Source organism: Theropithecus gelada, chromosome X (genome assembly GCF_003255815.1).
Source record: "Theropithecus gelada isolate Dixy chromosome X, Tgel_1.0, whole genome shotgun sequence".
In the NCBI taxonomy this organism is placed as follows: Eukaryota; Metazoa; Chordata; class Mammalia; order Primates; family Cercopithecidae; genus Theropithecus; species Theropithecus gelada.
Window position 1 is genome coordinate 6,086,587 of NC_037689.1, and position 16,732 is coordinate 6,103,318.

Here is a 16,732-nt window from a genome sequence, read left to right on the forward strand (position 1 = left end):
CCATGATCATGTCATGAAAATGTTTCCTAGGGTGAGACCATTCAGGTTTGCAGGCTTTTATTCAATCTTGTTAGGTTCCAAAATGAGGAGTGTTCTCAGCAAACATAGCTTCACACTTTCAGGCATCTGGGATAATTGTGCTAAGAGACAATATCTCATGCTCTGAACCTGTTTTGAGGTGTTAATATAATACTGAGTTTCCCTCATTACATAACTCATTTATTCATTTCTTTACCTCCCTTCTGTTGCCCAAACTTTTCCACCTTTGGAAGGGACATTAGGATTGGCCACCGTGCTGATCTAGAGTGCACACAGCAAGCTAGTCTACAATTGCCTCCTCCTCAGTCCATACAGTTCCATTCAGTTAAGGTAGGGTTACTTGGGTACAGAACTAGTGGGCTGTCTTTTTTGTTTGTTTTGAGACAGGGTCTTATGTTACCCAGGCTGGTCTTGAACTCCTGGACTTAAGCGATCCTCCCACTGCAACCTCCCAAGTAGCTAGGATTACAAGCACACACCACCATGCTTGGTATTGGGTTATCTTAACCACTAGGCAATACAGTTGCGTTCACTTCCTGATATAGATTCTAGTCTGTCCCCCTTTCCACACTGGGAATTAGGATTCCTGAGCCAGCTCCCAAAAGCTTCATACTTCAGTTTTCCCTTCCTACTTTACTCAGTATGGCCGCCTCATTGACCTGTGCCAGCCCACACAAAAGAAGTATCAGATTGCTGTAACCAAGGTTTTGGGCAAGAACATGGATGCCATTATTGTGGACTCGGAGAAGACAGGCCGGGACTGTATTCAGTATATCAAGGAACAGCGTGGGGAGCCTGAGACCTTCTTGCCTCTTGACTACCTGGAGGTGAGGCTTCTTGGGGATTGGGTCAGGCCAGTGTTCAAGGGCCCCTCTTCTAGTACTCCCTGTTTGTGTTCTGCCACTGACTGAGCTTCTCCCCACAGGTGAAGCCTACAGATGAAAAACTCCGGGAGCTGAAGGGGGCCAAGCTAGTGATTGATGTGATTCGCTATGAGCCACCTCACATCAAAAAGGCCCTGCAGTATGCTTGTGGCAATGCCCTTGTCTGTGACAACGTGGAGGATGCCCGCCGCATTGCCTTTGGAGGCCACCAGCGCCACAAGGTGTGGATTCTCTTGCCCAGGTTGAAGCTGGACAGGCTCAGTACTGGAGATTCATTTGTTCAGCTTCTCCCCCTCTTCTCTTTTCCCCCTGCTGTGTGTAGACAGTGGCACTGGATGGAACCCTATTCCAGAAGTCAGGAGTGATCTCTGGTGGGGCCAGTGACCTGAAGGCCAAGGCGCGGCGCTGGGATGAGAAAGCAGTAGACAAGTTGAAAGAGAAGAAGGAGCGCTTGACAGAGGAGCTGAAAGTAAGCCACAGGCAGTGCTGTTTCTAGCAGTGGGAGTCCTAAGCCTAGGTCAACCACCACCTTACCACCTAGCCCTTCTTTCTTGTTCCCTTCAGGAGCAGATGAAGGCAAAACGGAAAGAGGCAGAGTTGCGTCAGGTGCAGTCTCAGGCCCATGGACTGCAGATGCGGCTCAAGTACTCCCAGAGTGACCTAGAACAGACCAAGACACGACATCTAGCCCTGAATCTGCAGGTGGGGCCTGGCCTTCAGCCCTGTTCTCCAAAGGCCATCCACACATTCCTGGCCTAGGTTTCTCTGAGGATGGGGAACTTGTTTCACTTCCCTGTCTCCTCCCAGCCTGCCGCAGGAAGCCAAGTATAGCATAGAGTCAGACAGCCAGGGATTCAGAGCTTGGCTCTGCGTTGAGTATGACATTAGGCAAGTAATTTCACCTCTCAGTGTCAACCTTCACATCTTAATCTGTGAAATGCAAGTTAAGATAATACCTACTCGGCCGGACACGGTGGATCACCTGAGATCAGGAGTTGGAGACCAGCCTGGCCAACATGATGAAACCCTGTCTCTACTACAAATATAAAAAATTAGCCGGGCATGGTGGCAGGCGCCTGTAATCCCAGCTACTTGGGATGCTGAGGGCAGGAGAATTGCTTTAACCTGGGAGGTGGAGGTTGCAGTGAGCCAAGATCGCGCCATTTTACTCCAGCCTGGGTGACAGAGAGAGACTCTGTCTCAAAATAAATAAATAAATGATACCTACTTTATGGGGTCATTATTGAATGAGTTAACATGTAAAGTGCCTAAGACTGCTATGTGTTCAGTTTATGTTAGGTGCTATTGTTAGCATAATTTGTTCATTCAGCAATTTGAATTTTTGAAAGTGAGCTGTGGGCATTTCAGTCCCTGCTTGTGGTAGTAGTGGGGTGGGGGGCAGTACTGTTCTAGGTATATTAATTTTTTTTTTATTATTATTATCGAGTACTTCCCCAGACCACCCTGGAGGTCTTATGTGTAGTGTGTGTATTTATATATCTTTTTCTAAACTCAAAAACCCTAAACTGAATTCTGAAACAACTCTGCCCCCAGGGGTTATAGATCAAAGATTGGGACCTATACCTAATGATGTTTACTGTATGCCCAGCCCTATGGATTGAAGCTGGCTGAACTGGATGCCAGGGAAGAAGCCATGTGATGGCTTCTGTGCAACATCATGGAGACTTGACTAGGGCAGTAGTGCTAAGCCAGGTTCTCTCAGATGTGGAGAGCTAGCCCTTCCTGACTGTGCGACCAATGCAGTCAAGGTAGCTTTTCCTCCAAGGACTCTCGTCTGTTTTGTCCTCTCAACCCATTGCCTGTAGGAAAAATCCAAGCTGGAGAGTGAGCTAGCCAACTTTGGGCCTCGCATTAATGATATCAAGAGGATCATTCAGAGCCGAGAGAGGGAGATGAAAGACTTGAAGGAGAAGATGAACCAGGTTGGTAGGGTGTGGGCCATGCCAGCGTGTGCATCAGGGCAGGACTGGGACTGGAAGCAGGACAGACTAAAAGGGCCGATGCCCTCCCTGGCTTCTCTTCTCAGGTAGAGGATGAGGTGTTTGAAGAGTTTTGTCGGGAGATCGGCGTGCGCAACATCCGGGAGTTTGAGGAAGAGAAGGTGAAACGGCAGAATGAAATCGCCAAGAAGCGGTAGGTGGGAGGATTGGTAGAAGATATTGGGATGCCCTTGAGGCTCTAACCTGACATCCTTGGAAAACCAGATGCTGTCATAGGCAAGGGTCAGCTCTTAGAACTGTGTGAGTTTATGTAGGTAGGCCTTAAAGAACAGAAATCAGGAGGGCAGTATGGCATAGTTATAGTGGTTAAGAGTGCTAACTCTAAACTTGATTTCCTGGATTCCTGGATTACAGCCCCAGCTCCACAACTCGTTATCTTTGGCAGTGACTTGACTTCTGTAAGCTGCAGTATCTGCATAATGGTATAATGATACCTATCTCATGGCATTGTTGGGAGGATCAGGTGAAATAATTTCTTTTTTTAAGATTACCTGTTTTCCTTTTTTTTTTTTTTTTTCCTGAGACAGGGTCTCACCCTGTTGCTGAGACTGGAGTGCAGTGGCAACCTTGACCTTCCCAGGCTCAGGTGGTCCTCCCACCTCAGCCTCCTGAGTAGCTGGGACTACAGATGTTTGCCACCACACCTGGCTAATTTTTGTTTTTCTGGGTTTTTTGTTGTTGTTGTTGTAGAGATGGGGTTTTGCCATGTTGCCCAGACTGGTCTGGAACTCGGGCTCAAGTGATCCTCCTGCCTCAGCCTCCCAAAGTGCTTGGATTACAGGTGTGAGCCATAGTGCCAGCCTTTTTTTTTTCCTCAAGATGGAGTCTTGCTCTGTCGCCCAGGTTGGAGTGCAGTGGCATGATCTCGGTTCACTGCAATCTCCGCCTCCCAGATTCACGCAATTCTCCTGCCTCAGCCTCCCGAGTAGCTGGGACTACAGGTGTACTCCACCATGCCCGGCTAATTTTTTGTATTTTTAGTAGAGATGGGGTTTCACCATGCTGGCCAGACTGGTCTCGAACTCCTGACGTTGTGATCCGCCCACCTTGGCCTCCCAAAGTGCTGGGATTACAGGCATGAGCCACCACACCTGGCCCCAACCCCCACCTGGCCTTTTTTTTTTTTTTTTAACCTTTTTAAAAGGTATTTAGCAGCTCACATAGCATCTACTAAGAGCAAGAAATACTAGCTTCTGTTGTTATTATCATAATGGGCAATGTGAGGTGGAGGGAGGCGGGAGATTAAATTCTTGGTTGAAACAATAGCCAGAAGAAAATAATCTTCTCGTTTTTCCTCACTTTAGTTGATTCATTCATTCAACAAACCTTTGTTGAGTACCTGCCTTGTGCCAGGTTGTCTTGTGCTAGGTATTGGAAGGGAGACGAGGGAGATGGAGGTAAGACAGATGAACACAACACAGTCTTTGCTGAAGGACGTCATCCCTTGTAACCTGGGCTTCAGTTAGCAGTTTAGCGCTTTGCCCATACAGTAAATATTCATTGCTGTCCTACCTTAAGCCAGTCTCAGGGGATACAGAATTGAATCAGACTCTTGTTTCTTTCCTCAGGAAACTATAGAGTACTGGGGGAAACATCAATTTGAGGACAGTGTGATCAATGGTGTAATTATGGTAGATAGAAAATACTGAAGGAATTTTCAAGGAACTGCAAATCAACAACAGGAAAAATAAAATCAATGACAAGAAACCCAGTAGAAATGTGGCAAAGTACTTATGATATCTAATGCAATGAAAAAAGTTAAAAAAACAAAAGTGGCAAAGAATATAGATAGGCTTTCATGGAAAGAGAAGTTCAAGTGGCTAATGACCATAGGAATTGAGGTCTAACCTCTTAATCAGAAATGCAAATTAAAAAGTCTAACAGTATTTGGTGGAAATCTATAGATGTCCTGTGTAGTATGTGGAAAAAAAAAAAAAAAATATATATATATATATAAATCTATGGGTATATATCCCAGAGAGAGTCTTGCCATAGGGTCCCAAAGAGACACACATTCAGTGTTATTCATCTTGGCATAACTTGTAGTAGTGGGACATTGGTGGCAATGTAGACGGCCATTACTGGGGGAAGCATAAGTCAAATGAATATATAGACTGGAGTACCATGTAGGAGTTCACAGCAAGAACTAGATTTGTGGGCAGTAGTGGATAACTTATAAACCGGATATTGACCAGAAAAAAGAATAAAGTTTGTAACACAGTAGATTTGTGTAAATTTTAGGTCTAAGATATTTTACAAGGATATGCATTTTTAAGGAATGCATGTGTGTATGTCACTTGTGGTGTATGTTCACAGTAGGGAAGGTAATGGGAATGGAAATTGGGGATTGAAACAAAGAGGACAAGGGAAGAGTCTTGCCCAGGCAGTGATGATAAGTGTGTTATGAACTGTGGGATATGATTAACTCGCTTCTGCACCTGAAGTCTAAAAACGGAGGAACCCAACAAAGTGTAATAGAAACTAGGAACCTGCTCAGAACCGTCAGGAAAGGTTTTACAAAACAAGGAGTGATGACTGGAGACTGAAGAGTCAGTAGGATTTAGCCAGCCAGGCAGCAACAGAAAAAGGGAATTCCAGGCAGAGAGAACAGCATGCTTGGAGGTATGAGAGAGCATGCCTTGTTCTGGATACTAAGTAGTTTTTAATGTCTGGACCATAAAAGCAGGGTCAGGAAGAAGGCAGGGAGTGGTGGAGAGGTCAGCAGGGGCCGGAACACAGAGGCCTTTATGAGTCATACTTAGGAGATTGGACATAAAATTGCATAGCTCAAAATTATAGTTAGTTACATTTCATTTGGATTATAGTGGTTAATAGGTTTAAGCTGCTAGCATGACATCTGGCAGCATCTGTCACACCATATTGGGAGCTGGAGAGGGCAATTGGAAGTTAGTCCTGCCTGGCCTGCCAGTGCCTGTGTATGCTGGTTGCATACTCTGAGTTTCTGAAGAGATGGAGGGGAGGACAATAGCAGGAATCCAGTATTTTCTCCATGTTTTTGTACTACCCAAGTTCTGCCCTTTAAGAGGTTTTGGGGGCAGAAGTTGGGATGCTGTAATTGAAGCCCTTGGACAAAAGTAAGCTGAGTACAGTCAATATACCTGGTGATAATAGCAACTAAAATTAATTGAGTAGTTATCGTGGACCCGGTGTGGTTCTAAGGACTTAATACGTATTAACTCATTTAAAAATCTCCCAATAACCCTAAGGTAAGTACTATTATTATGTCCATTTTGCAGATGGGGAAACAGGCCTGGAGAGTATAACCAACTTGCCTGAATCACACTACTAGTAAGTGGCAGAGTTGAGATGCCAATCTTATTAATCCACTACATTATATTGCAGTGGTGGTATACTAGAAAGAGCCCGAGTTTTGGTGTTAAATCTGGGTTTCAGTCTTACATGTGCCATTTACTAGCTGTGTGGCCTTAGGCAAGGTCTTTTACCTCTTGGCCTAAGTTTTCCTCATTTGTAAAATTAGGATAATAATGCCTACTTGCAGAGCTGTTGATTAGAGGATTAGAGATAATATATGTAAAGTACATAGAAGCTTAATAAATAGGAATTACCATAGCTGGTGGATTCAGATGGACTCTTATGCCTCCTTGTAGGAACTTGGAGGGCGCTAGGGTCTCCAGTGTTTAAAGGGGAATAAATAAGGTTTGGCCGAATCTTCCCTGCCTTATACCATGTCTACAGGGCTAGGCTGAGGAACTTATTTCTTCAGCTTCAGGGGACCGTTTTATGTGCATATGGATGGATGAAGCAGGTTGTGACTGAAAATCAGTAACTCTTGGTCCCTGAGCCCTGGGTCTAGTTTCCCTTTCTTCCCATAGCCGGATTTTGTGCATTGGTTATCTCTGATGAGATTATGAGTGATTCTCCCCCCACTTTTATACACAGTTTGGAGTTTGAGAATCAGAAGACTCGCTTGGGCATTCAGTTGGATTTTGAAAAGAACCAACTGAAGGAGGACCAGGATAAAGTACACATGTGGGAGCAGACAGTGAAAAAAGATGAAAATGAGATAGAAAAGCTCAAAAAGGTAAGGAAGGAAAGAATTAAAAGACTAACAACTGGGAGGAAAAATGGGAAGAAATATGACAGAAAGATAATGTCCACAACTTAGAAATTTCTCATCTAAACCAATAAGAAAAATATCAAGACCTAAACAGGAAAAATGGATAAGTGTCACAGACAGTTCAAGAAGACTTTCAAATAGTCCCTAAACCCATACAAATAATTTAGTCTTACTAAAGAAATGCAAATTAAAGCAACAGTCAGATGCAATGTATTTTCTAGTACATCATGGAAAATGTAAAAACAAAGGACACAATGCTTAAATACCAGCCATAGTATAGGAGACCAGTATTCTTTTTTTTTTTTTTTTTGAGATGGGGTCTTGCTATGTTGCCCAGGCTGGAGTGCAGTGGCACCATCTCAGCTACTGCAACCTCCGCCTCCCGGGTTCAACCGATTCTCCTGCCTCAGCCTCCCGAGCATTTGGGACTACAGGTGCGTGCCACCAAGCCCAGTTAATTTTTGTATTTTTAGTAGAGATGGGGTTTCACCATATTGGCCAGGCTGGTCTCGAACTCCTGACCTCGTGATCCACCCGCCTCGGCCTCTCAAAGTGCTGGGATTACAAGCATGAGCCACCGTGCCTGGCCAGGAGACCAGTATTCTTAATGTAATGTGGCACCATCCTTCAAGAAGCTTCACAATGCATTTATACCCTGTAACTCAGTAATACCTGAGGAGATCATCCAAAATGCTGGCAAGGCTTTATGCGAACACTTTGATGTTTTTAACAAGCATTATTTATAGTTCCAAATTGGAAACTACTCAGTGCCCCTTGGAAAGTGGGAATTTAGCAAATCATGCAACATTTGTAAAATTATTTATGTAGTGTCTTCAAACTTTAGTAATACACAGACCCTTTTTAAAGGAAAAGTAGTCCCTAAGATTGCCATTGTTGCCTTAAATCCGTGATGTTACTTACGTATATACAAATATATATACTTGGAACACTTAACCAAATGCTAAGACTAAGTTAAAAATTAAATACTAGCAAAATGAGCAAAATTTAGATTGACCATGTAAATTCAGTGCAACAAATGATGGTGTTTTGCTGAAACCTAGTCACTTCACAGTGTGACTGTGCTACTGACTGGTACAGCTCAGTTCTTTTGAGCTTAGCATGCCTGTGCCACCATGTATTGTGTGATGACTCAATTTTCTCACACTCTTTCTCTTTATACTACTATGAAGCCTTTGTTCCTTACATCATTCCCTCCTGAGGTGATTTGGCCTTCACTTGGTTTGAACTTACTGTTTGACTTTCGTCTGCCTATGTTTGTTGCTTGTTTGTGTGTTTTCTTCATTAACCCCTGATGATTAAAGTAGTACTCTTTGGTGTCTGAAATTTTTTTTTTTTTTGAGACGCAGTTTCGATCTTGTTGCCTAGGCTGGAGTGCAATAGCATTTGGCTCACTGCAACCTCTGCTTTCCGGGTTCAAGCAAGACTCCTGCCTCTGCCTCCCGAGTAGCTGGGATTACAGGCGCCCGCCACCACGCCCGGCTAATTTTTTGTAATTTTAATAGAGATGGGGTTTCACGATGTTTGCCAGGCTGGTCCCGAACTCCTGGCCTCAAGTGATCCACTCGCCTCGGCCTCCCAAAGTGCTGAGATTACAGGTGTGAGCCACCGCGCCCAACCTGGTGTCTGAAATCTTAAATGCAGTTGTAGCTTGGGCAGTAAAATCCTGAGGCAAGACAAGTTAGATACCTAGATGATTTGGGATATTACATATACGCAATTTTTTTACTTTTTATTTTGAAATAATTTTCAACTTTGCAAAAAATTGCAAGGAATAGTACAAAGAACTCCTATCTACCCATCACCAAGATTCATTGATCATCAACATGTTGCCACATTATCTTTTGCATTCTCTCGCTCTATATATATGCTTATTATTTTTTATGAGCCATTTGGGAGTAAGTTGCAGATATATCTCCTTTATGTGATTATTATTATTATTATTATTTTTTTGAGACAGGGTCTCACCCTGTCGTCCAGTTTGGAATGCAGTGGCACAATCTCAGCTCACTGCAACCTCCGCCTCCCGGGCTCAAGTGATCCTCCCACCTCAGCCTCTCAAGTAGCTGGGACCACAGGCGTGCACCACCACACCCAGCTAATTTTTTTTTTTTTTGTAGAGATGGGGTTTTGCCTTGTTGTCCAGGCTGGTCTCGAACTCCTGGGCTCAAGCAGTCTGCCTACCTTGGCTTCCCAAAGTGCTGGAATCACAAGTGTAAGCCACTCCACCAGGCCCCCTTTATGTGACTTAAGATCAAAATGAAAACAAAAATTTTCCTTTTTAAAAATCAGAACATTATACATAAGGCTACGATCCCCTTTGGCTGATCCTAGTCCCCTTCCTCTTACCAGAGGTGATTCTTCGAGACCCTTTAAGGATTTACTTAAATACTTGTACATTTACATATGTGTATTCATAGAAAATGCACAGTATTGTTTGTGTGGGTTTTTTTTTTTTAAAAAAAAAAACATGTTACTATACTGCACATGACAGAAAGTTTTGATGTAGAAAAAAATGCTCAAATATAACATTTAGTCAGAATACAGAGTTTTAATTACAATCTAGTCCCAACTATGTAAAGCTGTCTGTAAATAATGCTGAGAGAAAATGTGCTAGAATGTTAATTGATTATCTAACTGATGAGATTGTGAGTGATTCCCCCCTTAATACTTTCTCTATACTTTTAACTTTCGTACATACACTAGATCACTTGTAAAATTGGGGTGTGTGGGAGAGGACAACCAAATTTCAAAAAGATAGGAGGCTGAGGGGTGATGGGGGTGTGAAAGCAAAGCTCATTGATGAGTGACTCCAATAAACTGCCTAGTAGGAAGGGTGGGAGCAGGAGAATATCCCAGGGTAAGATGGGGAAAGTCTTCACCTATTGTCCTGTTCCCACTGCTGGGACCAGGAGGAACAAAGACACATGAAGATCATAGATGAGACCATGGCTCAGCTACAAGACCTGAAGAATCAGCATCTGGCCAAGAAGTCGGAAGTGAATGACAAGAATCACGAGATGGAGGAGATTCGTAAGAAACTGGGGGGCGCCAACAAGTGAGTGGGTTCAGGCCTGGGGTGGGAGGACATAGATAGAGCAGGCAGCCTGCCAGATTTGGGTCTCACCTAGCCCCTGGACCTTTTTTAGGGAAATGACCCATTTACAGAAGGAGGTGACAGCCATTGAGACTAAGCTTGAACAGAAGCGCAGTGACCGTCACAACTTGCTACAGGCCTGTAAGATGCAGGACATTAAGTTGCCACTGTCAAAAGGCACCATGGATGATATTAGTCAGGAAGAGGTGAGTATTGTGGCTGGTGGTGGGAGTGGGCTATGAACATCATTAACCAGGGATGGGGAGTGAAAGTGATCAGGAAGGGCAATGAGAGAGAAACGTGGGCAGATGGTGAAGGGACATGAAAAGGGATGCAGGAGAGATGAGGCAAGGTGCAGTGGTGAACGCAGGTGAGGCGGAAGGTAATAATAGCTTTGATGTGAGAGAGAAGTTGAATTGGGAGTAGAGCTGCAAGCCAGTGAGTGGGTGGTGAAAGAGTTGAGCCAGGAAAGAATGAAGTAATTCATTAACCTTAGGGACCTGAGCTATATTAGCTCCAGCAGGTGACATAAATTGGTAGGAGTGGGAATTGAGGGACATTAGCCAAGAGCAAAGGAAGACAGAAAGCTGGGGGACCTGAGGATGATAGCTTAGCTGCAGTGAGGGAGATTGGCCAGGAGAGGGTTGGGTAAGGGACATCAGCAATGCAGAGGTGAGGAAGTTTAGTTACAGGAAAACCAGAGATACTAGTCAAAGAGGAGCAGTGGAAGCAAACATTTGTAGCAAGGGGATGGGAAATGTTAACTGAGAGGGGATTTGCATATATTAATATCTTGTCTTAGACCTAGTCATATATCTCAGTCCCATGTGTCTTTCTCCCTCCTCACTTTCCAAATGGCATTTCAGTTTAATTCAGTAAAATATTCTGAATACCAGAAATGTTCTGGGCATCATGGTAGCATGTGACATAATTACCCCAATCCTAACCACAGGCCTGCCAGACAGGCATTATCCCCACATTACAGGTGAAGAAACTGAGGATCTGAGAATGTGACTTGCCCAAAATCACAATGTTAGTAAGTGGTAGACCTCAATTTTTTTTTCTTTTTGAGATAGAGTCTTGCTTTGTCACCCAGCCTGAAGTGCAGTGCCGTGATCTTGGCTCACTGCAGCCTCCGCCTCCCAGGTTCAGGTGATTCTTGTGCCTCAGTCTCCCACGTAGCTGCGATTACAGGCATGCACCACCACTCCTGGCTAATTTTTGTATTTTTAGTACAGACAGGGTTTCACCATGTTGGCCAGGCTGGTCTCAAACTCCTGACCTCAAGTGATTCACCTGCCTTGGCCTCCCAAAGTGCTGGGATTATAGGTGCAACCCACTGCGCCTGGCCATAGAGCTCAATTTTGAACTTGAGTCATTCTGCCTGCAAAGCCTCTGTTCCTTCTGCCATGGTGCTTTCTAGCAAGGTGCTTTCTCAAAGATTGAAGGCTGCAAAGGAGCTCCCTATAGAGGTGCACTCTCATGGCCAGTCTGCTCCACTTGACTCTCTGTTGCCATTGCAGGGTAGCTCCCAGGGGGAGGACTCAGTGAGTGGTTCACAGAGAATTTCCAGTATCTATGCACGAGAGGCCCTCATTGAGATTGACTACGGTGATCTGTGTGAGGATCTGAAGGTGAGGATCAGCCACAGGGGTATGTGGAGGTGGGAGTTGGGTGGGAGTGGGACCATCTTCCTAGCTGTCCAGAGAGGGGGTTAGCCCATCGGGGAAAGCTGGCAAGGGAGGGAGTATTGAGTTGTGAGGCAGGATCTCCCCCTCATATATACACAGACATATGCACATTCCCTACCCCACACCCCGAGTTACTCCTGCCCTTTCCTGCTATCAGTCTTCCCCTTACCTGTGTGTATATAACTAAGCTAAGCCTAGGTACACACAGAGAAGAGACTTCAGTACAGTGAACAGATTGACCTCAGGTGTTCCTTAGGGCTCTTTCCTCCTCACTTGGCATTCTTTCATCCTGGGTATCACTTCACTTCCATGGCTTCCACTGCAATCTCTATGCTAGGTCTCACAGGTACCTCAAACCCTAGCCTTCCTCCCCGTATTTACCCATCTCAGTCCCATTCACATGCTCAGCCAGAAATCTGAGCCTCATCCTTGACTTCTCCTTCTTTCACTTTACATAATCAATAAATTACCAAGCCCTGTGGATTCTGCTTCTTAAATAGATTTCTTTCTTTTTCTTTTTTTTTTTTTTTGAGACGGAGTTTCACTCTTGTCGCCCAGGCTGGAGTGCAGTGGCGTGATCTCGGCTTACTGCTACAACCTCTGCCTCCCAGGTTCAAGCGATTCTCCTGCCTCAGCCTCCCGAGTAGCCGAGATTACAGGCACCCACCACCATGCCCTGCTAATTGTTAGTAGAGACGGGGTTTCACCATGTTGGTCAGGCTGGTCTTGGACTCCTGACCTCAGGTGATCCGCCCACCTTGGCCTCCCAAAGTGCTGAGATTACAGGCGTGAGCCAGTGTGCCCGGCCCTAAACATCTATTGAATTCTGGTTTTTGTTTCCACTGTCTCTAATGCAGGCCACTTTCATCTCACATAGCCACCTACAGGAGCCTCCTAAATAGTTTATGATGTGTTTCAATCATTATATTCAGGAGAATTTGATTTTTTTAACTTACGGAAAATTTCAAGCATATGGAAGTAAAGAGAATGGTGATAATGAACCTCAGGCACTCAGCTTCAACAGTTAAGCAATCTTGTTTTTTATACCCCCCATTGGACTATTTTAAAGAAAACTCTAAACATTACTCCATTCATAATTATCCCAGCATGTATCTCTAGAATATGAGAACTTTTAAGAAAAACAACCACAATGTTATACCTGAAAATATTTAACAATAACTCCACAATATCGTCTAATCAGTAAATGTTTAGATTTCCATGAAAGTCCCGTAACTTTTTTTTTTTTTTTTGCAGTTTATGTGTTTAGATCAATATTCCAGTAAGGTCCCTATGTTAAAATTGGTCTCTGCTAGTCTATAACATTTTCTTCTTTGTTTTTATTTTATTTTTTCCTTCCTGTTTATCTGTGGAAGGAACTGGGTCATTGGTAGTATAGAATTGTCTGCATTCTGGATTTGGCTGATTATGTCCTCGTGATGTTACTGAACATGTTTTTCCATTCCTTGTATTTCCTATAAACTGGTAGGTAAATCTAGGGTTTGATTGGATTCAAGTTCTTTTTTTGGCAAGAATATATCATAGGTAGTACTATGTACTTGTGAACTTCCTTCTGCATCACATCAGTAGACGCCTGATGTCGGTTCTCACTTTCTTTGTAATGTTAAAATTGACCAGTGTTCAACATTAGCTATGGTATTCTTGCCAAAAAACAAACGTGAATCTGATCAAGCTTCCGTATCCATCAACTATCAGAAACACTGATGCCAGGGGAATGTTAAAAAAGCACATGAGGGATGGGCGTGGTGGCTCACGCCTGTAATCCCAGCACTTTGAGAGGCCAAGGCACGTGGATCACCTGAGGTCAGGAGTTCGAGACTAGCCTGGCCAACATGGTGAAATCCCATCTCTACTAAAAATACAAAAATTAGCCAGGCATGGTGGTGCACACCTGTAATCCCAGCTACTTGGGAGGCTGAGGCAGAATTGCCTGAACCCTGGAGGTGGAGGTTGCAGTGAGCTGAGATTGTGCCATTGCACTCCAACCTGGGTGACAAGAGCGAAACTCTGTCTCAAAGAAATGCACAGGGGTGTGGTTAGCCAAATCCAGATTGGGAAAATCTTTTTTTTTTTTTTTTTTTTTTTTTTGAGACAGTCTTGCCCTGTCACGCTGGAGTGCAGTGGCGTGGTCTCGGCTCACTGCAAGCTCCACCTCCCGGGTTCACGTGTTTCTCCTGCCTCAGCCTCCCCAAGTAGCTGGGACTACAGGCGCCCACCACCACACCCGGCTAATTTTTTTTGTATTTTTAGTAGAGATGGGGTTTCACTGTGTTAGTCAGGATGGTCTCGATCTTCTGACCTCATGATCCACCCGCCTTGGCCTCCCAAAGTGCTGGGATTACAGGCGGGAGCCACCGCGTCCGGCCTGAGACTGGGAAATTCTAAAGGACAGAAGACCTGATGTCTTTTGTAAATAAATGGGGAGAGTAAAATAGAGAGGGGGGAGCTGTTGCAGACTAAAAGAGACAAATCAACCAAATGAAATGCGTGGGACCTCACTTGAATACATTACATAGAAAAGAAAGGGAGAGGGACCTTATAAAAGTAAATGAGACTTAAGAGACATATCAGCTCATTGCAATGTGTGCACCTTATTTGGAACCTACTTTGAAAAACCCGTAAGAAAAAAAAGGTATAAAACAGAGGAATTTGAACACTAACCAGGTATTTGAATTTTTATTTTTATTTATTTTTTTATTTTTTGAGACGGAGTCTTGCTCTGTCACCCAGGCTGGAGTGCAGTGGCATGATCTCGACTCACTGCAACCTCCCTCTAACTCCTGGGTTCAAGCGATTCTTCTGCCTCAGCCTCCTGAGTAGCTGGGACCACAGGCACGTGCCACCATGCCTGGCTAGTTTTTTGTATTTTTAGTAGAGACGGGGTTTCAATGCATTAGCCAAGATGGTCTCGATCTCCTAACTTCGTGATCCTCCCACCTTGGCCTCCCAAAGTGCTGGGATTACAGGCGTGAGCCACTGTGCCCGGCCGCGGGAATTGTTAAAATTTTTAAGTGTAATAGTGGTATTACTATATTTTTTAAGTCCTTATCTTTTATAGGAGTGATTCTCATTGAGAGGGTAGATATTTTGTTCCCCCAGGGAACATATGACAATGTCTGGAGATACTCTTGTCATGCCTACTTGTCATAACTGGAGTAGAGGGGTTACTACTGGCATCTAATGGGTAGACACCAGGGATGCTGCTAAACATCCTACTGTGCACAGGACAATCCCTACAGCAACAAACTACCTGACCCAAAATGTCAATAGTTCAAGACCCTCTCTCAAAAAATAAAAAATAAATAAATGTCGGCCAGGTGTGGTGACTCATGCCTGTAATCCCAGCACTTTGGGAGTCCGAGGCAGGAGGATTGCTTGAGCCCAAGAGCTAATTTTTAAAAATTAGCTGGGCATGATGGCATGTACCTGTAGTCTCAGCTACTCAGGAGGCTGAGGCAGGAAGATCACTTGATCCTGGGAGGTTGAGGCTGCACTGAACTTAGATCACACCAGTGTGCTATAGCCTGGGTGACAGGGAGACACTGTCTCAAAAAAGAAACTTCAATGTTTAGATGTCTTTTATGTTTCAATTTGTTGGAGTCATTTTTCTTCTTCTTCTTCTTCTCTCTCTCTCTCTTTTTTTTTTTTAATGTAGAGACAGGGTCTCACTATGTTGCCTAGGCTGGTCTCAAACTTCTGGCCTCAAGTGATCCTCCTGTTTCAGCCTCTTGAAGTGTTGAGATTACAGGTGTGAGCCTCTGCACCTGGCCCATTTTTCTTTGTTTTTATTTGAGACAGAGTCTCACTCTGTCACCCAGGCTGGAGTGTAGTGGCACGATCTCAGCTCACTGCAGCCTCTGCCTCCTGGGTTCAAGTGATTCTCCTATCTCAGCATCCTGAGTAGCTGGGATTACAGGCATGCACCACCATGCCCAGAACATTTTTTAAATTTTTAGTAGAGATGGGGTTCTGCCACATTGGGCAGGCTGGTCTTGAACTCCTGACCTCAGGTGATCCCCCTGCCTTGGCCTCCTAAAATGCTAGGCTTACAGGCATGAGACGCCACACCCAGCCCCATTTTTCTTCTTCTTTTTTTTTTTTTTTTTTTTTGAGACAGAGTCTGGCTCTGTTGCCCAGGCTGGAGTGCAGTGACGTGATCTTGGCTCACTGCAAGCTCCGCCTCCCGGGTTTCCGCCATTCTCCCGCCTCAGCCTTCCGAGTAGCTGGGAGTACAGGCGCCCACCATCTCTCCTGGCTAATTTTTTTGTGTTTTTAGTAGAGACAGTATTTCACTGTGTTGGCCAAGCTGGTTTCGAACTCCTGACCTCGTGATCTGCCCGCCTTGGCCTCCCAAAGTGCTGGGATTACAGGTGTAAGCCCCTGGGCTCGGCCCCCCACACACTTTATTATCCCTCCCTACCCCTAGGTTATTTTAAAATTAAATTCTGGGCCGGGCACGGTGGCTCAAGCCTGTAATCCCAGCACTTTGGGAGGCCGAGGCAGGCGGATCATGAGGTCAGGAGATTGATCCTGGCTAACACAGTGAAACCCTGTCTCTACTAAAAATACAAAAAATTAGCCGAGCGTGGTGGCACCTGCCTGTAGTCCCAGCTCCTCGAGAGACTGAGGCAGGAGAATCACTTGAACTCGGGAGTCAGAGGTTGCAGCGAGCAAAGATCATGCCATTGTACTCCAGCCTGGGCGACAGAGCAAGACTCCGTCTCAAAAAAAAAAAAAAAAAGAAATTGTGGACATCATTTCATTTGCAAATATTGCAGGATACATCTCTGAAAGAGATAGGAATTCTTAAAAATAATTAGAACCATTACATACCTAAAAATAATTTTTCTTTTTTTTAGCCAGAG

At 44.5% G+C, this 16,732-nt stretch overlaps 1 protein-coding gene across 2 annotated transcripts in view; it reads left to right on the forward strand.

The window, feature by feature from the left end:
• SMC1A (structural maintenance of chromosomes 1A) overlaps positions 1–16,732 on the forward strand; it is a 46,282-nt gene that overhangs the window by 17,106 nt on the left and 12,444 nt on the right. For both annotated transcript variants that reach the window (XM_025372609.1, XM_025372608.1), the window contains 10 exons: positions 681–866; positions 965–1,144; positions 1,246–1,392; positions 1,488–1,625; positions 2,750–2,866; positions 2,971–3,077; positions 6,866–7,007; positions 9,974–10,119; positions 10,211–10,364; positions 11,682–11,792. In XM_025372609.1, the coding sequence (XP_025228394.1) occupies positions 681–866; positions 965–1,144; positions 1,246–1,392; positions 1,488–1,625; positions 2,750–2,866; positions 2,971–3,077; positions 6,866–7,007; positions 9,974–10,119; positions 10,211–10,364; positions 11,682–11,792 (1,428 nt within the window). The remainder of the gene's footprint in view (positions 1–680; positions 867–964; positions 1,145–1,245; positions 1,393–1,487; positions 1,626–2,749; positions 2,867–2,970; positions 3,078–6,865; positions 7,008–9,973; positions 10,120–10,210; positions 10,365–11,681; positions 11,793–16,732) is intronic.